Below are 24,366 nucleotides of genomic sequence, written 5' to 3'. Positions count from 1 at the left end.
CCTATCTCCATAACACATTTTAAGCTTCTTAATTGTAGGAATCTTATTATTCTTTAGTATAAAACTTATGCTCTAAAATGATGTCATATGTACCATACAACATAAGGAATAACTAGTACAGCGCTGTTCTATTTCCTTAGAATACGTACCTCTTCAGTGGGAAGAGCTACATACTCAGTTTGCAGGGGTCTTGGGACTGAGAGACCAGGTCCTGGCAGAGACACATTTGACAGACGCCTCTTTCTTACTCCACTGCAGTTATTTGGAATCTTGAAGGCACATCGTTTATGATAATTTAATCCACAACCTAAATGTATTTTAAAAGATTAAATAAGAAAGTAGATTAGAGAACATTTTTACTTATGTGTTACTTAAAAAAACAGGTGCCTCTTTTATTTATTTTCTCTGGCAGCAATAGTTACCCTAATTAAGAACCCAGATGACAGGCTAAATTAAATCTAACAAATTTAAGAACAGGAAATGTGTAAGGTTTATTAGAAAGGTTAAGTTAGAGTGGTAGTTCTCAAATTGTGGTCCCCAAGTATGGCATCACCTGAAAATCTGTTAGAAACGTAAATTACTTGGCTGTACTTTAGACCTACTAAACCAGAAACTCTGGGGACAGGGCCTACCGAAGATGTTTTAACATGTCCTCAAAGTGACTCTGACACAAAGTATGAGAACTGCCAGCTTAAAGCACTTCAACGAAGTATGGCCTGTATACCAAATCCTTACCATGACATGTGTAAATTATATGAAATTCAAATTTCAGTGTTCATAAAGAATTTTATTAGAATATAGCATGCTCATCTTCTTCCACACTATAACAGCAGAGTTAGTAGTATTGAGAGACCATACATGGCCAGCAAAACTTAAAATATTTACTCTGGCTCTTTACAAAAAAAATGTTGACCCTTCACCTTTGAGTTTATTTTTTTCTTTTTTTTTTTTAAATCCTCACTCAAGGATATACTTACTGATTTGAGAGAGAGGAAGAGAGAAACATCAATGTGAGAAACATTGATTGGCTGCCTCCCATATGTGCCTGGATCAGGGATCCAACCCGTGACCTTTTGGGGGTACAAGACGACACTCCAACCAAATGAGCTACCTGACCAGGGCACCTTAGAGTTTCTAAACAGAAATCTGCACCTCATCCTATTCCCTAGCAATTTGAATTTAGAGCAACTTTGTTGTGGCAAAAGACTAATGTTTCCTTTAAGAAAAAGGAAATTATTATTTCTTTTTTTTGATGTATTTATTGATTATGCTATTACAGTTGTCCCATTTCTGCCCCTTCACTCAACTCCATCCTGTCCACCCCCTCCCTCCCATATTCCCCCCCTATAGTTCATGTCCATGGGTCATACTTATAAGTTCTTTGGCTTCTACATTTCCTACACTATTCTAACCTTCCCCCTGTCTATTTTCCACCTATCATTTACGCTATTTATTCTCTGTACCTTTCCCTCCTCTCTCCCCCTCCCAATCCCCTATTGATAACTCTCCATGTGATCTCCATTTCTGTGGTTCTGTTTCTGTTCTAGTTGTTTGCTTAGTTTTCTTTTGTTTTGGTTTTAGGTGTGGTTGTTAATAACTGTGAGTTTGCTGTCATTTTTACTGTTCATATTTTTTATCTTCTTTTTCTTAGGTAAGTCCCTTTAACATTTCATGTAATAATGGCTTGGTGATGATGAACTCCTTTAACTTGACCTTATCTGAGAAGGCACTTTATGTGCCCTTCCATTCTAAATGATGGCTTTGCTGGATACAGTAATCTTGGATGTACACCCTTGCGTTTCATGACTTGGAATACTTCTTGCCAGCCCCTTCTTGCCTGTAAGGTCTTTTTTGAGAAATCAGCTGAGTCTTATGGGAACTCCTTTGTAGGTAACTGTGTCCTTTTCTCTTGCTGCTTCTAAGATTATCTCCTTCTGTTTCATCTTGGCTAATGTAATTATGATGTGCCCTGGTGTGTTCCTCCTTGGATCCAGCTTCTTTGGGACTCTCTGAGCTTCCTGGACTTCCTGGAAGTCTATTTCCTTTGCCAGATGAGGGAAGTTCTCCTTCATTATTTGTTCAAATAAGTGTTCAATTTTTTGTTCTTCCTCTTCTCCTTCTGGCACCCCTAGAATTCGGATGTTGGAACGTTTCAAGATGTCCTGGAGGTTCCTAAGCCTCTCCTCACTTTTTCGAATTCTTGTTTCTTCATTCTTTTCTGGTTGGATGTTTCTTTCTTCCTTCTGGTCCACACCATTGATTTGAGTCCCAGTTTCCTTCGCATCACTATTGGTTCCCTGTACATTTTCCTTTGTTTCTCTTAGCATAGGCTTCATTTTTTCATCTAGTTTCCGAACAAATTCACCCAATTCTGTGAGCGTCTTAATAACCAGTGTTTTGAACTGTGCATCTGATAGGTTGGCTATCTCTTCCTCACTTAGTTGTATTTTTTCTGGAGCTTTGAAGTGTTCTGTCATTTGGGCCATTTTTATTTGTCTTGGGGCATCTGTTACTTAAAGGGGCGGAGCCTTAGTAACACCCCTTCACTGAACACCCAGTGAAGGGGTGTTCACTGGGGCGGGGTAACACTGGTCGCTGCGCTGTGACCCTGTACGTGGGGGAGGGGCCGAGAGGGAGCAATGGTGCCCGCTCCACTCTCCACAGGATTCCAGTCACTCCCTCCGTTACCCACAATCAAACTGGGCCCCTCTGGTGCTGGTTCCCAAGTGGGTGGGTTTGTGCACACTCTAGGCCCCTGTGGGTCTCTCCAACGACCTCTCCTGTGAGGCTGGGAGTCTCTCCTGCTGCTGCCCCAACCCCCACGGGCCTTTTCAATCAGAGGTTTGAGGCTTTATTTCCCCTAGCTGTAGCCCTGGGTTACTCAGTCTGCTTCGCCCCCCTCCGTTGGTCCTGGTTTATCTGTGCGTGAATGTGGGGCTGCGGGGTGCTACCCACCGCTCTGCCTGCCCCACTCTCCGCCACTCTGAGTCCGGCCCTCTCAGTTTATCTGCGCGAATGTGGGGCCGCAGGGTCTGCTAGTGGTCGGACTGCCTGCCCCATTCATCCCACACTCCGCCAGTCTCAGTCCCGCCACAGCCACACGAGTCCTCTCCGCCCTGGTGCCCATCTCCGCCCCTCCTACCGGTCTGGGTGTATGTTTCTTTTTTATTTCCTTGGTGTCGGACCTCCTTGCCGTTCGATTCTCTGTCAGTTCTGGTTGTGCGAGGAGGCGCAGTGTGTCTACCTATGCCACCATCTTGGTTCTCTTCCAAATTATTATTTCTTAAGTCACAGTGTAGCCACAAGTATTTTACCCATATTACCTCATTTAACCATTTACTCTTTCATGACACCAGAGAAGTAAAGTATATTTTACAGAGAAATGATCCTCAGAGAGGTTTAGTAAGTTGCCCAAGAATATGACCAAGAAGGTGACAGAGGAAGGACCGGAGTCTAGATCTCTCCAATTCGAAACCTGGCTTACTTCCTAGTTACCAACTAGTGATCTCCTTCTTTCACTGATGATAAGAGAATGCAAATGTGAAATCCTATTTCAAATGACACAAAATTTAGAACACATACCTTCACATTTCAGTCCCTGACGTACCAGTCCCCAGAGCATCTCACCACAATAGTCACAAAAAGTAGGAGCTTTGTAGGAATGTACATAGAGCGTATGTGGACGAATCTGGAAATCTTCCACTGTGGCCAAAGCTTTTTAAAAAGAAAAATATTAAAATAAACCTTTTTATATTTATAATTACTATGAGCTTAGGAACGTTGTTCATGATAATTTTTTCTCTGAAAGTTTCATCTAATCATAAAAATAAAATTATTTTCGGCATTTAACATTGTGGTTTTTAAACTCAATTTTAGGAAGTTTATTAGCTTCAATTAATTCCAGCTCCAAAAGCAAATATGTAGGTAGATATTTTGACCTCCAAAAGCATTTTTTCGTAGTTACAAGACTGGATTGCAAATAGATGTTAGGTCTATTTTAGCCAATTAGAAGGCTAAAGTAAGTAAGTAAGTAAATAAATAAATAGAATTCTGGAACCTGACCTCAATTTATAGCAGTGTTCCTGTGAGAAAGGTACTCAGTTCTAACTTAAGCTCTCAGGGTGTGCTCTCTGTCTGTTCTCCATAGTCCTAGGGGTTAATAGTCTCCTCTCCCCTCTGTAAGCAACTGACCAGTGGACACATCTACCAATAGACATCATCTCACCTACACCACAAGTCATTACTATCCACAGTGGCCTGATGAAGGGTCCATAACAAAGAAGGAATGGATGTGAGCATGACCTCTAGAGAGGATAGAGACTGATGCCCCTTCAAAGTGAAGAGGAACAGAAGGACTGAGAAGTATAGAGATGTCTGGGGTTGTGATACAGCAAATGAGTGATTGATGTAGGTGCTAAATCAATGGGAAGGATCAGGGACTCATAAGGAAAAGTGATGGTCAGAGAGGATCTTAAGAACAGGCTACAAAAATGAGTTTGAAAGAGGTAAAACTCATGGTAGGACCCTGGACTCTTGGCTGGCATTCCTCTCTTTTCTTCCCTTCCTTCTCCTCCATCTCTTCTTTCCCTCCCTTCTTCTTGCTTTTTTACTCTCTCCCTAAGTCCCTGCCAAACAAGTTTTGTGGGCTTACTATATGCATTCTTTGTTCCTTTACAATTGTCACTAACAATCCTGTCCACCTTTTACTGCATGCTATCTGAAATATCAGGAGCTAAGGAACAATGAATGGCAAGAATCGGTGAGAGAGGGAAAGAAGAGAGGTAAGAAAATGTCCACTGAGAACAACAAGAAGCATGACTTAAGTTGTGGCAACAACCAGCACTGTAGTTGCCTCTTCCACATCTTCATTACTTCTCTATTTTTCTGATTTTCTTTTCTGAACCCCAATTCTCTTCTTTTATACTCTTTACAAAAATGAAGAAAGGAGAACAGAATTTTAGTGTATTTATTTCATTTCTTCGATTCAATTCCTCTTCTAGTTCAACTGATAATTTCCCTTAGCTTAGTAACACCCAGTAAGTTAATTCAGGGATTATTTTCCTATGTTCTCATCTGTGATATAATTTTTCTGAAAGTTAAAATCACATGATAACCATTATTATAGATGAAAGAAGTCAGCAACTATAGTACAAAGTATAACTGAATTTAGCACTTAGTACAAAAATAAAGCTTGTTGAAAAAAAAAGGCAACAAAATTAAAAAAACTATTTACTTACCTGAAAGAACAACTTCTACCAAGTCGCCTTCACGTATTTCATCTGCGGAGGTAATCAGCTGCAAAATATTTTCTGAGTTCATGTCATGGCGAAAGAGAAGAATTTTGTCATACATGCCAAAGAACCCACACTCTGGAAACTGCAGGAAAATAGTCTTATATCAGTATAACTATAGCTTTCTACTTTTATAAGTAAATGTCTCAATCTCACAAAAGAATTTTAAATGTAGTTTTTAGCTTAACACTGTCTATTTGCTAACAATTTTACTAATACCTATAAGATCGATCATGTACTCTATTCAAGCATCCTGGTTAATTTTCAAGTTCAAAATAGAAAAGCAAACTTAAATATAACCACTGATTATCTTAAAATACATGTCTCTTAGAAATACAGGATTTCTTTATTCAAGTACAGATGGAGAATATAAGTTTGAACTTATTGCTACTCTATCTTACATAGCCTGAAAGGAAAGCAGTTTTTCCTCTCCTCTAGAACTGAGTTTCCTATGTGTTTAGCTATTAGCCATGTGCAGTTACTTAAATTTAAGTTAATTAAAATTAAATTAAATTAGAAGTTGAGTTCCTCAGTCACACTAGCTACATTACATGGTAAGTGGAGGCAGTCTGGCTTACTCACCCAGGTGTCTGGGTAACTAAGGGAAGCAGTGTTCCCACAGCCTTAGAGGGGCCTGATAAATAGTGTTCTCATAGCCTTGAGACTGGGTCCAATAAACCGTTCCCATAACCCGAACTGGGCTCGCATGCACAGAATTATGTTATGAAATGTTCTGGCAGTTTTCCGGCTTTGTTCCCCTCTAGTACTTAAACAAGTAAGGACTTCTCACTAGTGAGACTACATGCAAGGGGACGGTTGCCACGATGGGTGCCATGCTGGGGAGCAAGGCACATGACATGTACCACACAGAGACATGCAGAAGGACAGGCGGCTTGCAGCGTGCATGGCTCACCCACCCATGAATAAAAGGCATGTCAGACATCCCAACGGCGCTGTGAATATTATTCCAACTGCACGAATACCACGGACCTGCCAGGCCTTGAATGGTTGCCAACACAGTACCATTTTGAACAGTGCACAAAGGAACACTTCCATCATCAGAGTAAAATGAATAGTGCTGGTAGGTCAACAATTCCCAAACCACAGTCACAAAAGTTCCAAAAATCCAATATTTTTGCTAAATGCCTCGGTAGCCTCCAGCATTTATCTAATATTTTCTTTAATCTAGTCACTGTAATTACAAATACATGATTATTATGGTATCTTAAAAAACAACAACAACAAAAACCTTTAGCCAGAGTAGCAGACTTGCAGCTCTGTTCACATTTGCCCTAAGTATATTATTTCAGTTCATCTAAATCTTGTGACTATAGTGCTAAGATAATTTAGGGATTAGTATTCCAAGGACTAAAATATGAAGGTACGTGTTCTAAAACTGTTTATAGTTAATAAAATTATTTAAGAGAAAATTTTAAGTACTTGTTTTATAAAATAATTATGTTTAAAAAAGAGACCGTCTGCCTTGGGAAATGCTGCTGTAGATATTTCCCATTTACTTAATCTTAGAATTGTGTACTCTCATTTTGGCTCCTCATAGAATATCCTTTAATAAGCTACGCAGTATGTCACTGGCCTGAACTGAACGGCCTGATATGGAGTACTCTCACTAAACTATCACTGCACTTAGCGCAAGGATGTTGATGAGGATATGGCTCACCGATTTGATACGACAGTCCTTTGTGAGGACCCATATAAGAAATTTCTCTGGATGGTTTTATAGTATGAACAATTTGATCAGGTAACTGATCATGTTTTCTTATTTACTTTGCCCACAGCAAAAGCAAAGCCAAATCTGTGGCCCACTTCTAGCATCAGGCTAGGTAGGATCTCATGGCATGTGTTATAGGTAGAAACACAAACCTTGCCTTGTCTTAGTTTCTGACCTTAATTTTCCCATTAAAAATTCTTGTCTATGTCTCCAAAAAGGTGTCAATTTTTTTCTGAATAAGTTAATTTTTTAAAAAGATTTTATTTACTTATTTTTAGAGAGAAGGGAAGGAAAGGAGAAAGAAAGGGAGAGAAATATCAATGTGTGGTTGCCTCTTGTGGTGCCCCTAACTGGGGATCTGGCCTGAAACCCAGGCATGTGCCCTGACTAGGAATCAAACTGGCAGCCCTTTGGTTCACAGGCCGGCACTCAATCCACTGAGCCACACCAGCCAGGGCTGAATAAGTTAAATTTTAAAAATTGAAAACAATGACTTTATTAGAAACTAAAGAGTTTATTTGTATTTTTTAAATCATGGGTAAAGAGTGGAAAATGCAGAAATATTTAGAAATAATACAGAAATTTTTATAGTACCAATTATTCTTTCAATTATTTGTTACCATTAATATTTATAAAATTCCACTGCCCTGGCTGGTGTGGCTCAGTGGACTGAGCATTGACCAGTGAACCAATGGGTCACGGGTTCAATTTCCAGTCAGGGCACATGCCTGAGTTCCGAGCCAAGTTGGGCCCCCCACTAGAGGGCATGCGAGAGCCAACCACACATTGATGTTTCTCTTCCGCTTTCTCCTTCCTTTCCCCTCTCTCTAAAAGTAAATAAAATACTTTCTTAAAATGTTTATAAAATTTCATAATATGCTTTAAATATATACTTAACACTAAGTATTTTCAATGGAAAAGAGGGAAAATAGAATCTAAAACTTTATATTAAATTTTTAAAAAGATTTTATTTACTTATTTTTAGAGAAAAGGAGGGATAAAGAGAGGGAGAGAAACATCAATTTGTGTTTGCCTCTCGCATGCCCCCAACTGGGGAGCTGGCCCGCAACGCAGGCATGTGCCCTGACTGGGAATTCAACTGGTGACCCTTTGGTTCGCAGGCCAGCTCTCAATCTACTGAGCCATCACAGCCAGGGCTATTAAATTTTTTGTTGTTAAATTCTACAACATCCAATAGGGTACAAAGCATACCCATAACTTGGTTGTAACAATGGTCAAGGATTAGTAAAAGATTCCACATTCCATCCTTATAAAAATAAAATCTCTAAAAATATTTGTATGAATAAAACTCATTTTAAAAATTCTCATTTTTCACATGTCTGCTAAATGTAAGGCACTGGTCTTGCAGTTTGTAGAGACAAAACGGTCCTTGTCTTCCAGGAACTTACAATGCAACAGGAAGATTGAAATAAACACAAATATTACACAACATGATAAGGGAACTGCCAAAAATGAAAAATAAACAAAGTTCTGGAAGATAGAACAAAAAACTTTAGCTGGGAAGGTGGAATAGCACTTTAACAGTGATACTTGAGTAGAATCATAAAAAAAAGAGAAGCAGGGTTTCCAAGGGCAGAAAGTGAAAGTGAAGTGTAAAGTCATGGTTGAGAAAATACAAGGTAACTGGGAGAAGGTAAGCGGACCTTTGTGACTGAAGAATGAAGTAGAAAGGGGGTAAACATGCACACAGAAGCCCCACGAGGGCCATCCTAATAGAAAAACTTGGAGCCAATAGAACTGGGTTTAAGCTTTGCCACCTACTAACTATAGCACCTCAGATAAGCTGCTTATCCTCTACATGGTCAGCTTCTTGTCTATAAATTGAGAATAACAAGACAATGGCTATATAAGGTCCTTGTAAAAATTAAATTACATGATAGCTATAAAACACTCAGCACTGTGATCAATTAATACTAGTGGTTCATACTATTATCCTATATCCAAGGGTGAGGGACAGTGGTCCCAGAACAAGGTAGTAACATGATCAAATCTCTATTTTAAACTGATGATGCTGACAGCACTGTGTAGCAGGAACTGGAACAGGAAGAGACCAGAGCAAGCTCCTGAGGAATTCGTCAGGAAAGAAGTATCAGGGTCTGGTTTATACAGTAAGAAAGTAGCAAGGCAACAAGGAATGCTTTTCCTTAGAAACTATCTTTGGTAAATTACATAGATCATTATTACAGCAGGTCCTTGAATAATGCCACTTCGTTACGATGATGAGATACTATAATTTAACTCATAAGATGAGGAATTTAACTCTGGTTCATAATTCATATATATATTAAAATATATAATTGGTAAAATTGGTTTCATTATATATTGTTTCATTTAAAGACAATGAACCTGTCAAGTGAGGATTTACTGTATTAAGTTTATTCTCCTAGGACAGTGGTTCTCAACTGGGGCGATTTTGTCCCCCAGAAGATATGTGGCAATGTCTTTTTTTTTTTTTTTTTTTAATGTGGCAATGTCTTGAAACACTTTTGATTATTACATCTTGAGGTACTGGCATCCAATGGATAGAGTCCAAAGATGCTGTTAAATGGCCTACAATGCACAGGAAAGCCCACAGAACAAAGAACTGTCTCACCGAAAATGTTGAAAGTGCTAAAGTTGAGAAACACTGCTCTAGGAAATAAGGGAATAAGAGCACAGAGAGAATGGAAAACGTGGAAGGAAGTTGACAAACTTCTGAAAACTAGACATGCCCATATTTCCTCTCCTAGCCTACCTCAGCATTGATTAAAAGAAGAAAGAGGAAATGAAAGAAACAGCAAGAACATCAGGGTAGAAGCAAAACAGGCCTTTAATCTGGCCTCTTTCAAAATTCCCCAGGCTCTTCTGGATTTGTTTTTACAGACTGTGCCAATGACTATTCTTGACTGTGCAAAATGAAGTATGTTCCCAATCCATAAGGAAAATTAATAGAATTTTATCATAAAGTTATCAAATTCCCACCTCTTAGGAGTTCTCTTTGCATACTTCAGACTCTTTCTTTGCTTTGCATTAAAGATGGCTTCAAGAATAAAGAAACAGATCATGTTATCTTTCGATAACCGTATTAGAAGTTATTTTTATGTTATTCACTTACACTTGTTATAAGTAAAAAGTTGCAATACTTGCAAATATAACTCCTTCAAGTAACATTATATGTTGAGAGTTCTTTATGTAAACAGTTTACAAGTCATGTCATTAAAACCCTGCAGATGTCAATGAGGTAGGAAGTTTTCTAGTTTTTAATTCTATATGGTCACATACCATTTTTACTTGTTAATAAAGTAGCTTCAGAATCTAATATTATCTGAACAAATAATTTATCACTATACACCTTTTTAAAAAGGAGCATGAGTTTTATTCTAAGTACAATGGGAAACCTTCAAGAATTTTAATGTACATTTAGTTTACTTGAAAAAAAGTCTAACTGAAGTATAATGAGTAAGTGCACTAGTCTTAATTAAAAGATAGATAAACGATACACATACACACGCATGCATGCCCGTAACCCCCACCCAGGTCAAGATGTAGAACATTCTCAGCATTACGGGTTTCTTTACATTCATTTAATTTTAGAAGCTGAATATGAAAATCATTTTTACATTTGATGCCAGATAAATCTTCACAGTACATCTTTCTAATAACCAGATCATAGTAAGTAAGCACCATGAGGGCAAGGGCCTTCTCTTTTCATGGTCCCTACTGAATGAATCCGTTAGCACCTAGAACTTAGTATTTCACAGGCACTTACTAAAAACAGTTGTTGGCTATTTTTTTCTTTTACTGGCTCTAGAGAGAGAGGAAGGGAATGAGAAAGAGAGGGAGAGAATCATCGATGTGAAAGAGAAATGTTGATTGGTTGCCTCCTGCACACACCCCAACTGGGGACCAAACCCACAACTCAGGCATGTGCCCTGACTGGGAAATGAACCTGCAAACTTCCAGTTTGCAGGACAATGCCCAACCACACTGGCCAGGGCTAAAGTTGCTGGATAATGAGCAAAGTTACCTAATTTAACACTAACTTATTTCCCAGGAACAAATATAATACTAATTTAACATCATTTTTAGGAAAGAATTTAATTAAAGAATAAATTCAATGATTCTGTTTCTAAATACTGACGGAAGGCAAAGAGTGTAGATGAGTCAAAGAAAATTACTCAACATGGACTCTGAACGTATTCTGAACTTCCATCATTAATCTCTAACCCAGAATTTTCTGGATAAACCAGGAGCGCTTCATTTAACATTTGCTATCTCTCTTTGACACAAACCAGAGCAATCTTGTTTCATTTTCCTCCCTTCTTGTTTTTATTAGTTCTGATTACCTTTAATTCAAACTTCCTGGAATTTTCTATTCTAGCCAAGGTCTTTACCTGAATATCCAGCAGAACTGAAAACGAAAACAAAAATAAAATGAAACACTTCTTCGAGTCTGAGCCTCTAGATTATTTACAATTGCCTGACACTGGTTTGCCAAAACAAAAAGGGCTAGGGTAAAGAGTAGGTTGTCACCTAGCCTTTGCAACCCAGCTGTAGTAGAAAAAACAAGACAGAAAAAAAAACCCAAACACCCACAAAGACAACTGGTTTCTAGAAAACAAAAGAAACAGCTGGGGTTTTTGTTCTTTGGAAGGACCTGAAAATTACACCCAACCCATGTCTGCAGAGACAATGTATTTGGTCAAAGAACAGACCCAAAACACTCCTGAATAAAGATACATAAGCAAAGAGTCTTCAGGTCTAGTGTCATGGAAATGGTGAAAACTAAGAACAAATGTTTTAAATTAGCTAAAAACACACAGTCAACTTTAGTTAGAATCATTTCATTTTCAGTAAACACCATTATAGCTTAAAATGAATTGTTGTTTGGCAATTTTCTTTCTCACCCTAATTACATGTACTATGTTCATTCAGCAAATTAACACAGTAGCAGGCATGCAGTGGTATTTCCTAAGCCTTTTGGGGATATGAAAGCAAGAAGGTGGGGAACTAACATTCACTGAGCATAGTTATTATGCATGAGGAACCAGATATGGGTGCCTCATTTAATTTTCTCAAAATTCCTAAAACAATCTCAGCTCTCAAATAAAATGAACAGCTGAGCTCTATTTTTTTAATAGTTTGTCATATGCCAAATACTAAAGTCAAAAGGCAAGAGTAAAGCAATGACAGCATGTTGGAAGAATGCTATAGATACTTTGTTATTTACTAAAATTTCAAGAAGCTACAGGACCAATGGTGCTTCCAGATTTAAAGAGAATTAAAAACCATAACTATTACTATTTGGGGGCATTAATTATGTGCCAGACGCTGTATCAAGGGCTTTGCATTTAATCTCCATAGTTTTTAAAATGGAGATACACTCGTGAGTACACAGATCAGAATCAAAAGTCAAGTGACTTAAGAGTTCTGGCCAAGATAGAGGCATAGGTAGAAACCCTTTGCTTCCTCACACAACCAAAAGGAAGATAACCAATCTAAAATCAATAAACCAGAAGTGCCAGAAAATCAAACTGCATGGAACTCCGACAACCAAGGAATTAAAGAAAAAAATCGATCAGAACCACCAGACTGGTAGGGTGGTGGACCACAAGGGTGGGGTTGGCTGCAGCAAGGCGGTGGGGTGCTCCAGCTACGTGGGCGGGGCTGACTTCATGGGAAACAGACCCAGAGTTGATACGGCGGTTGGTACATTGGAAGAAACTCCCAGTCTCACACAAGAGTCCCATGGAAAGTGTGCTAGGGACAAATAGGGCAGCTGCATTGTTCCCTCTGGCACCTCCCCCACAGGGAGTGCTGCTGTGCAGCAAAGAGGGTTACCCTGCTGGGGTGAATACCTAAGGCCCCACCCCCTTACAACTTATCTGGTGTGTGGAGACAAAGAAATGTGGCCCAAATGAAAGAACAGAGCATAACCTCAGAAAGAGAATTAAATGGTGAGGACATAGCCAACCTATCTGATGGAGAGTTTAAAGCCCTGGTAACCAAAATGCTCACAGATCTGATTGAGCTTGGTTGAAAAATGAAAAAAACAAATGAAAGATAGCCAAAATGAAATAAAGCAAAATATTCAGGGAACCAACAGTGACAGGAAGGAAACCAGGACTCAAAGCAACAATTTGGAACAAAAGGAAAAAATAAACATCCAACGGAAACAGAATGAAGAAACAAGAATTCAAAAAAGTGAAGAGAGTCTTAAAAACCTCTGGGACAACCTGAAACACTCCGATATTTGAATTATAGGGGTGCCAGAAGGAAAAGAACAGCGGCAAGAAATTGAAAACTTATTTGAACAAATAATGAAGGAAAACTTCCCCAATCTGGCAAAGGAAATAGACTTCCAGGAAGTCCAGGAAGCTAAGAGAGTCCCAAAGAAGTGGGACCCAAAGAGGAACACACCAAGGCACATCATCATTAAGTTACCCAAGATTAAACATAAAGAGAAAATCCTAAAAGAAGCAAGGGGAAAGGAGACAGCTACCTACAAAGGAGTTCCCATTAGACTATCAGCTGATTTCTCAAAAGAAAGCTTGCAGGGGAGGAGGAGCTGGAAAGAAGTATTGCAAGTCATGAAAGGCAAGGACCTACATCCAAGAACACACTATCCAGCAAAGCTTTCATTTAGAATGGAAGGGCAGATAAAGTGCTTCCCAGATAAGGTCAAGTTAAAGGAATTCATCATCACTAAGTCATTATTATATGAAATGTCAAAGGGACGTAATTTAAGAAAAAGAAGATCAAAACTATGAGCAGTAACATGACAACAAACTCCCAACTATCAACAAATGAACCTAAAAGAAAATGAAAACAAAAACTAAGCAAACAACTAGAACAGGAACAGAATCAGAGAAATGGACATCATATGGAGGGATTTCAGTGGGAAGGGAGGAATGGGTGAAAAAGGTACAGGGAAGAAGCATAGTTAGCAGGCATAAAATAGATGGGGAGGGATTAAAAATGGTATGGGAAACAGAGGACTCAATTATATGTACAACCCATGGACATGAACTGGGGGGGTGGGATACTCGAGGGCTGGGGGGGTGCTGGGGGGTTGGAGGGGCAGGGCAGAGGGGGGATAAAGGGAAAAGAAAATTGGGAAAACTGTAATAGCATAATCAATAGAAAATACTTGAAAAAATGGTCAAGTGTCTTGAAAAGGGTCTATAATCACAAAACAAGAAAATGGCACAATTGTATCACCACCTGGGTCTGTCTGATTTGAAAACACTGCTACTTCTTTTTTTTTGGGGGGGGGGGGCGGGTTAATTCCTTTTTTAAAAAAAAAAAAACATAACCAATAACAAAAAATAGTACAGATGTAAACACTAATGTAATTTTGACACTGGGAATCCATGCACACATAATCACTGTAAAACAGGCAGGGCTTTTGGCCTATTCCGTCAATTTTGATTTGCTCATTTGTAATATGACTCTCTGGTATTAGCCTCCCAGGAGAGATCTGATCAGCCAGTTTCTGCTTGGCTCAATCACAGCTCTACCTGCTGCTTAGATCTGCCTGCTTTCTTGGTTCTCCTGATTGCCAGTCCCACTAGTTCTTTGGCTTTTATCAGTATAAAAAGCATTCCCTTCAGCTTTAAACTCCTAGAAGGCAGAGATCCTGTTTGTTGCTAAGTTTGCTTTGTAAACCAACATGAAAATATAGGAATCTAATAATACATATAGATTAAAATTTTACATCCTTGTTTAACTATATCCATATTTATAATGGAAACTATGTGCTATTCTTTTAAAATAATTTATTAAAAGATTTTATTTATTTATTTTCAGAGAAAGTGAGGAAGAAAGAGGGAGAGAAACATCAATGTGTGGTTGCCTCTCTTGCACCCCCAAATGGGGACCTGGCCCACAACCCAGGCATGTTGCCTGACTGGGAATTGAACTGGCGAGCCTCTGGTTCGCAGGCCAGCGCTTAATCCACTGAGCCACACCAGCCAGGGTCTATGTGCTATTCTTAAAACAAACACACTCAAGCTAAACAAGAAATCCTATTTTAAAGCTCTCAAGCTTTCCCAAAGATATTCATATTCACTAATTCAATAAGATCCTGTGCTAGTATTAACAGAAGTTTTCAATTTCTCCAAACTTCAGAAATTCTGTTTCTATATCAGTTAATCTTAGGGATTTTTCAACTTCAGAGAGAGAGGAAGGGGGAAAGTAGGGAGGCGGGGGAGAGAGAGCGAGAGAGAGAAACATTGTTCTGCTATTCCATCCATCTCTGCATTCACTGGTTGTTCCCCAGGCCCTGACTGGGGATACGCAAGCCTGGTGTTTCTGAACGACAATGTTCCAAACAATGAGACAGCCAGCTGCAGCTGGGCCAGGTAATTCTTTGTTGGGGTGGGGGGGACACTCTCCCGTGCATTGTAGCAGCATCCCTGCCTTCCTGCCCTCTACCCACTAAATACCAGTAGCACTCATTCCGTCTCCTCCAAGTTGTCCATAATGGTCAAAATAACCCCAGTGGAGAACTGCTGGTTTAATTTAATCTTATACATTAAAATTAGATACTAGGTTTGTAATATTTGCCAATAAAATAGTGCAAAGTCTTAAGGAAAAAAGGGAAGAAGGAAACCCTTCCATTTGGGACAGCATGGATAGACTTAAGAACATCATGCTAAGTCAGGCAGATAGTGAATAACTGAGAATTTCAGAGTCTTCTAGAAGAACCTGACCTTTTGCACAGTCACAGAAAGAGCTCTACCAATTAAATACAAGTATCCCCTCTTTTCTAAAGTTCACTTAATGCCACTTCACTTTTATGAAAGACCAGCATTAGTACCTGTTTTCATTAACTGAAAGATATCAGAAGAGGATTTTCCCTTTTACAAAAAAAAAGGTGAAAAGTGGAAACAGCATTTGGTGGTTGTTTTGCAGCAAGATATTAAAGAGGCAGAACAGCGAGACTGGCACCAGGCTCCCTCTACACTCCGCACTGTAGCATCAAGCTAGCACAGCTCTGAACTGTGTCTCTGCTGTATCTAGATTTATTTTGTGCATTTGTTAGCAAAATGTGTACCTAAAGCCTCAGAAAACTCCTAAGGATGCTATTCTTAGCATAAAGCTGGACATAATTTAGCATTTCAACTGCAGTGAATGAAATGAAGACATTGTACATGTACTGAATTTTGGGTCTGGAATGTTAGAAATTTTTTCTACAGAAATTAATAGTAAATGCTTCTTTATTTTACACTATTCTGCTATGAAAGGTTTCATAGGAACACTCTACTTTTAGATAGAGGGGAAACCTGTACTTAACCATCTAAACTACTAGTGGAATAGGTGGGCACAACTAACAATACTAGTGCTCATCTGCTCATTTCTTTGCAGTTCTGACAACTATAAATAATTTCATCAATGAGAGTAATTACCACTATCAATTATTTGCAGTATTCAAGTATCATGTTTTTAGCAGTTAAAAGCAGGTAAAATGTGTCCTTTAACAAGTTTTTATCGAGTGTAAGGCATTTAGGGATAGAAAGATGAGTAAGATATCACCAACATCAATGTAACCTAAATATTGGAAGTGTTTCAAATCTTCCACCCAAAAAAAAAAAAAAAGGAAGCTAAATTTTAGGCTTAAGCTAACAACAACAACAACAACAAAAGAAACTCCACCTACTCCACCCTCAGGATGTGTCATGAAAATTGGACTGAATTCAAAGAGTGACCACTTCAGGTTTAAAGCAAAGCTCCGCTATAAATAATCTGTTGGTTTCAGAGATATACAACTACCATATGATCTAGAAATTCCATTTCTCGGTGTATATCCAGAAGGAAAAGAAGTCATTATCTCAAATAAGTATCTGAACCCCCATGTTCATCGTGGCATTATTTACAATAGCCAAGACATGGAAACAACCTAAGTGTACACTGATGGATAAAATGCATAAACAGTAGAATATTATTCAGCCACTAATAATAAGGAAATCCTGCCATTTGGGACAACACGGATGGATCTTACGGACATCATGCTAAGTGAAACAAGTCAGGCAGAGAAAGACAAATATTGTATGCTCTCACTTATATATGGAATCTACAAAAACCAAATTCACAGAAACAGAGAACAGATTGGTGGTTACCAGAAGTGGAGGGTAGCAGGTGGGGGAAATACACAAAGGTGGTCAGAGGTACAAACTTTCAGTTATAAGATCAATAAGTTCTGGCAATGTTTGTCATGTACAGAAAGGTAACTATAGTAACAAAAGAAAGCAAAAACATAAAATAGATGGAATCTACATTTGGCATCACCACTAGTAGATTACAAATGCATTTTAAAATATCTAAAATACGATTAAAATAAAATTACAGTTGGGGAAGCCCACCTTCCCATAATTTAAAAGTAGGGCTGCCCTCTGGGCTTATCTCACTAGCTTTCAGAGGTCCCTCCTCAGATCCTCCAAACTAAGAGATCTGCTCGTTACTTTTCTGTCTTGTTAGTGTCTCTTTAGAAAGACAGAGTTGGGAAAGACCCACCTGACCAGCAGTGATTCCATTTTAAGAGTCTTAGCAGAACACTAGGGTCCCAGTGTATATCCTTGTGCCAAATCTTTATGTGAAAAACACTTTGGCTATTTAAAAAAATTATAGCACACAGGAACTCTACCTTATTAGATAAATTTTGATAAAACTCAGTCCTATTATCTCCCCCAGGAAAACTTGACTTTCTGGATATTCTACCTTGGTTACCAGTGTCACCAGCCATCCAGTCATCCAGGCTCCCTGTCTCTCACCCTTTGCTCTTCTCCTATATTCAACAGGACACCAAGTTTTACCAACAGTACTGTCCCAATCCCCTTCAAATATATCACCACTTTCCAACTGCTTCAGTTCAGGTCTTTATCATACTGGTTTCCTACCTAATCTCCCAAGTTTACCTCACACTTAGTTGCCATATTTTAGTTTTCCAAAACACAGGTCTGATCATGCCACTCTGCTGCACAAGGACCTTAGTTCAATCTCTACTCTTAGAGGAATGAAGTGCAGACCTTTTCATTGGGATGAGGGAGACAGTGCGATGCAGCAAAATGAGTGTACAGGTTTTTGACCTAAAACAGACCTATGCTTGAATTCTGACTTTTAGCAACTAATTTAAATGTCTCTGGAATTCAGTCCTACTTTGTTTATTTAACAGAGACCATATCCTCTACAAACTTTCAACTTACTGTTGAATAAGACAGTTGAATATTCCCTTGGATAAGGAGCGTCAATATCTCCTAAGGGCGTAACAGAAATGCAGACCCATCCCAGACCTACTGGTTCAAAATCTGTATTTTAGTAGCATCACAAAATAATTGGCATGGAGATTAAAGTTTAAGATGTACCACAAATTATTGTGAGTATTCTATGTTACCTATCATAACTTCCTATCTCCCTCTTCCATTTCTTTGCTTATCCTCTTTTGTTAGGAATGTATTCTTCACTCCCAAATTAATGAAATCATGCTCAATTTTTAAGTATCAGGTTAAAGGCTACTTTCTGTATGAAACCTTCCATACCTTATCAACCCAAGAAGGGCACTTTTTCTTTAAACTTCCCTTTCTACTTTTCATGTTTTATATATTGGTGAATAGGTTTCCCTCCCTAGACTAGAAGCTTTTTGAGGGAAGGGACAATGTCTGGTTAAACTTTCTATTATTTAAAATTTAACCAGTGTCCTCTCTTTAGAAGGTTCAGATAAATGTATTAATGACTAAAAATGGAACTAGAAAGCTGGTATGCCATGAGAATCCTGGGAATTAACCTGGAGCTGTACATATGTAGGTAAAAGAAGTGGGTGTCTGGTGAGCAAATGTCCAAGACAAGAGAAAGGTATTTCTGACAGGTTTTTTCTATCTTCCCGATAAGTTAGGGATCCATGAAACCTCTCTATAAAACCCCAGAATCTGAGAATATTCGCTTAAGATTTCTTTCCAGTTAAGACTTAGAGCAGGTCATCCCTTCAAACTCCTTTCTCCTTTACCTGTCTCTAGCAGTGATAATCAAATTCAGATTAAATGACTCTGAATTTCACAGCTGGAAACACACTAGAAATCATCTCAATCATTTGACAGATCTGGAAGCTGCGATCCAGGGAAGTGAAATCACTTGTCCAAAGTTAAGTCAGCGTGGCTTTGTAGGTTCGCTGTCCCGCAGAGCAAAGCCGGGCACAAGCCTGGGTTGTGGGCCAGGTCCCCAGTTGGGGGCGTACAACAGGCAACCGATAGATGTTTCTCTCCCCTCTCCCTCTGTCTACATCCCTTCCCCTCTCTCTAAAAATAGATAAATAAAATCTTTAAAAAAAAGTTAGTTGTAAAAACAAAAGTTAAACAGTAAATAAATAATAGAGCTGACCTAGTTCTAAGCTCCATACTCTCTTGCACTTCAACAAGTTAGCATTCTAGCACATGTCAAAAGGAATGTGTGAAATACTTGTTATAGTATGTTATACATTTTTTTTGCCAACCACATCACCATGTCACTATAATATCGGTTCAAATTCAGTTCACTATGATATTCGTTTTATTTTGTACCCATAACCAATGGTTCTATTTCAATGTGTATAAAGTTTACCCTGATTTATCTTTTTTGAGCTATTTTTGAGCTATATCCTGTTTATTTCCTTGGTATCACTCTACTTTTTCATGGATTATGATTTTAATCTAGTTTCCCAGGAGTTTAACCCATCTGACCTACTTCTCGCATCTCTATTAATGATGAAGTAACATTAATTCTAAAATATTCCTGTAGAAAATCAGTATACCTCTGTGTAAATATAAGAAGTAAATGATTTAAAACTGAGTAACACAGGCTCTACCAAAACACTGGTTATGAGTTTCTATTAGCTCAAATAAAAAGGAAACATTTAAGTTAAAATCTTACCTTTAAAGTAAAAAGTATAACCTAGTTGCAGAAATATGTTAACAACCTCTGTACCATTTAATGAAAGGGAAATTAAAAGCAAAAATACTTAAAAGACAGTAGATGGTTTTACACATCTATGAAAGGACCCTGGAAACAAATGGATTACACTGAAATAGGAAAGTCCAGATAAAACACAGGAGGCACAGGTCATCTCCATAAACCACGTAACATTTTTCTGGACTGTTAATTACTTCTACGTTAGAAGACAGTGACAAACCATATCAGGCATAAGAAATTGAAACAAAAACAGTAAGATGAGGAGCCTGAATCCAAATATATTAACCTCACTGATACGATTTTTAAAACAAAGTATTATTATGAACGATAAAATGGCAATACATTATCTATCAATAACTGAACCTAAAAATCAAAATAAACAAATAAGCAGAACAGAAACAGACTCATACACAGAGAACATTTTGAAGGTTGCCAGATGGGAGGGGAAATAGGGGAGGTATGAAAAAGGTGAATGGATTGAGAGTACAAATAGGTAGTTAGTTACAGAATAGTCATGGGGATATAAATAAAGTACAGCATAGGGAATAGTCAATAATATTCTAATAACTATGTATGGTGTCAGATGGGTATGAGATTTATGGGGATAATCACTTAGTAAATTATATAATGTCTAATCACTGGCATGTATACCTGAAACTAATACATGGTCTGGCACAAATAATGCCCCTTTTTTATTACAGGATATCTTTTTACAAAATCATAAGCATGTAATTCTGTAATATAGCAATATCACACTCAAGCACACCATATGACATTGTAGGTGAAATTAAATTAAATCAAATTAAAACTATAAATTATTACACCCATATTATTACCCTACCAACCACACTCAAGCAGGCGTTACTTCTGCCAGACCCTGTATACTATTGTATGTCAACTGTAATCGAAAAATAAAAAATAATTTAAAAATACAGTATACTAATTTCTTTGAAACAAATTTGAAACATATGCTTGGTCCATTAAAAATAAAGTGTAACCATTTCACACTACCCATATACTTACTTTTATAATAGAGAACATACCAGCCATCCGTCAAATTGAGATTATTAAAGGCACTTATCTAAGGTTCCTTAAAACACAGTATGCTATAGGGCAGAGGGTGGGTAGATGGGAAACAAAACCACCCTCAATTTTCAAAATTTCATGCATTCTGTCACATACTCAAACTCACTTACTTGTTTTTTAAGAGAGGAAAAAAAACATGATTCACTCATATGAAATGGCAGTATAGATGAAATCAGGATCTCGAAGGAAAAGTAAAAAAAAAAAAAAGAAAGGAGGGCAGAACACAGGGCACCTAGGGCCAAGGGATGGACCTGGAACTGAGGTGCCACCGTGTCCCAGCTTTTTGGTAAGCCACCTTGATACCTTGTGCTGCCTCCTGATTTTTCTGAAATCAAATGAGACTTCTTAAATTCTCTTTATGCTGATTTTTCTGCTCTTAAGAGGACAATGAAATAAGCAGTATCTTGAAGCTGGGAGACAGGCTCCAGTTGTTGAGACTATGAAACTTTAGACTTTATAGACTCATAGTCTATCAGGACTCTTCTAACAAGGCTCAGAATTAGGGTCCTCATATAAACAGTTAGTTCATCCATATGTGTTAACTCACTGTTGCATGTATAATTCATAAAAAACCTTAAAAACATTAATTAGAAAAACTACTGACACAAACAGCATGCACAGTACCTTTTGATAAACAATGGAGCACACAAGATCCTTGACAGCAGATAAAGAGAGTTCCTGAGCTTCGATGGTAACACTCTCTCGTGTAAGGCCAATTTGCAGTAGAAACGAAACTGTATGCACTGAACCTCTGGAGTTGGTGAGCGAAGGTGCACTGAGGCTTCCATTAGAGAGTCGGGCAGAGAGTCCTGTCTTAGGACTTGAACATGAAGAAGGCGTTGGAAGCACAGCAGGAAGAGTTGCAGGTAATACAGACTTCTGGGCTGATGGAGGGGAATTGTTTGCAGACATCTGCCTTCCTTTAATCTTTTAAAATAGTTGTCAATTCTTTTTCAATGGTTATGAAGACGCTTTTAAAATCTCAGCAGGAAAAGAATGACTGTACTTTTAGATTTAATTGAAAACTTATTTCCTCTTTTAAGCAACTCATGCTGATGACTGCAAATTTTACAACTGTGAATTGAATTCACAAAAGGTCCTACTTTCTTTATTATCAGTCCCATCAAAAAAGAATCTTGGCTTTAGGACCACAACTAGGGATTTGGAAAGGATTTAACATCATTGAATTATCCTCATCAGGAAAGAGTTAACATTGCTCACTTTCTCAACTTCTTCATCTATCTCCTTTTAAGTTTTATTCTTGTCTCTCTCTTTTAATTTCAGAAAATACATACTGAATAAAAGTTGTTTTTGTCAAGATGAAATCCTCCCAGTTAAAAAAAAATAGGTGCTTAGGATTAATCTACTCAGTACTTATCCTTTGGTTCACTGAATTGATGGGATGCTTTCTCAAATGTCCACACCTTAAATCACCTTCTCAAATGTCCTCATTTTCATTTTTAAGGGGGGTAAATATTTCCATTATGAAGTACAAAGCTTTTTAAAATAGTACAGGCATATTTCATTTGATGAATGGGTCCATCAAGAAAAGTTGACTGTTTCTGAGATGTAGTCAGCCTGAAAGAAAATTTTTAAAAACTTTTAATATTTTATACTCGACATTACTTTAAAAATGCAAGAAGCCCTATAATTTTTAAATGATAATCTTTGGTTATGTATTTGTAATTCACCAATATATCCTAAGCAGTAGCCATTTTTCTTTTGGTCTAGCTATCACAGCCTTTTTTTTTTTTTCTTTTACTGTACATATATAACTTCAGGGAGAGCCACCTGCTCAAAAATAATATTAATACCCCAGCATTCCTCACTAATACCTAAAATTGGAAGATCACACACTTGTATTTCACAATACTTGTGTGTTGTTTATTTCACAACACACAACTGAGTTATAAAGGGGAAAACAGAGAAAACCAGAAGGGACAAAAAAGAAAAGTAAAACTAACATTGTCACAGAAATAAAATATGTACCATTCAGCCATATGAAAGATACATAATACTGTCCTAACAGAGACAAATTAAGAGTATTCTTTTTTATATTAAAGGTCTAATTCTGCCAAAATATAATTCCTGACTTGCTTTGTTGACAGATTTCTTTCAGAGGTCTGAAGAAGCTGGTGGGGATATGCTATACAGTTATACGGCCAACAAGAAATGTGAAAAACATACTTATGTCAGGAACTCAGCAAAAAGTGATCTCATAATAAGACTTCAAAAAGTAAAAAAAAACACTAGGCACCATTACATGTGTATCACACTTTTATAAAAGGACAGTTCAAAACATAAAAAGGATGACCCCACCCCCTAATGGCTAAGTGAAACGGCTCACAACAGATGGACCTCTCTAAATGCCATCTATGTACCTGTAAACAATTCCAAAGATAAAAACGAGTGAAGTATCCAGTGTGGTTACAGAATGACTCTGTGGAGAGTAATTAATGGGCCTAAATTAATTAGGATGAATATAACAGAAGAGCAAAAACCTACAGCTATAGTATCAGGAATGAGAAGGAAAACTAAGGCTTGGGGAAAAAATACCTAAAGATAACAAAAGCTTTTATAGCTATGTTCAAATTAATGATTATTATCCGACCTTTTACCGTACAGCACTTAAACATTTCAAATGTTTCATGTACTTTATCTTACAATATCTCTTTGGAATCTGACAGGGCAAACATCATTTTTGCGGGTGAGAAAAAACAACTTGTGCACCATGGCTATTAAGAGGTGGGGAGAGAATTCAGACCCAAGTTTCATAAAACATACTATTTCTCAAAGAGAACAAGGAACTGAGAGAATCACTGCTCAGAGAGGATGTCGTTAAGGTTGAGAGAGCACACAGAAGGCAGAATTGCTCAACTTGTATTTTGTTTATCTTTTCTCAGTTTTTCAACTACAGTTACAGAAAAGCATTGAGAACTGAAACCCAAGCCTGGTGAATAAGAGACACTAAAACAACTTTATATGGGGGTAAATCTCCAGGTCCAGATGCAATCCATCCCACACTGCTAAAGCAATAAACACGTGTAATCACAAAGCTGACTGCTATAACCGTGGAGAAATAGCTTGGATAGAGAGAAACAATCATGGCCTGGAGATGGGTCAGAGTTGCTTCAAGTCTTGTGGGCTGGGGCAATGGGGAAGCAGGTTTCAGAAGGCACAGACATATAAATTTAATATTAATCCTTAGTCAAATCTGAGAATGGATTATGTATGAAATGGTTTTTGAATACCTAGGAAAGAATATAATGATTACTGAGCTCTATCTGCCAGACACTGTTCTAAGCGCTTGATATGTATTAC

The 24,366-nt window shown here is 37.9% G+C and overlaps 1 protein-coding gene across 5 annotated transcripts in view; it reads right to left on the bottom strand.

The window, feature by feature from the left end:
- PRKD3 (protein kinase D3) overlaps nt 1-24,366 on the bottom strand; it is a 69,473-nt gene that overhangs the window by 39,137 nt on the left and 5,970 nt on the right. For 4 of the 5 annotated variants that reach the window (XM_053923696.2, XM_071221568.1, XM_053923697.1 and 1 more), the window contains 4 exons: nt 21,670-22,623; nt 5,238-5,376; nt 3,583-3,714; nt 150-307 (listed from right to left, as the gene is read on the bottom strand). In XM_053923696.2, coding sequence (XP_053779671.1) covers nt 150-307; nt 3,583-3,714; nt 5,238-5,376; nt 21,670-21,957 — 717 coding nt within the window. In that variant the 5' untranslated portion in view covers nt 21,958-22,623. The remainder of the gene's footprint in view (nt 1-149; nt 308-3,582; nt 3,715-5,237; nt 5,377-21,669; nt 22,624-24,366) is intronic. The other variant, XM_053923699.2, reaches the window with a different exon arrangement.

Source organism: Desmodus rotundus, chromosome 5, assembly GCF_022682495.2.
Source record: "Desmodus rotundus isolate HL8 chromosome 5, HLdesRot8A.1, whole genome shotgun sequence".
In the NCBI taxonomy this organism is placed as follows: domain Eukaryota; kingdom Metazoa; phylum Chordata; class Mammalia; order Chiroptera; family Phyllostomidae; genus Desmodus; species Desmodus rotundus.
This window is presented reverse-complemented; position numbering and strand designations above follow the sequence as displayed.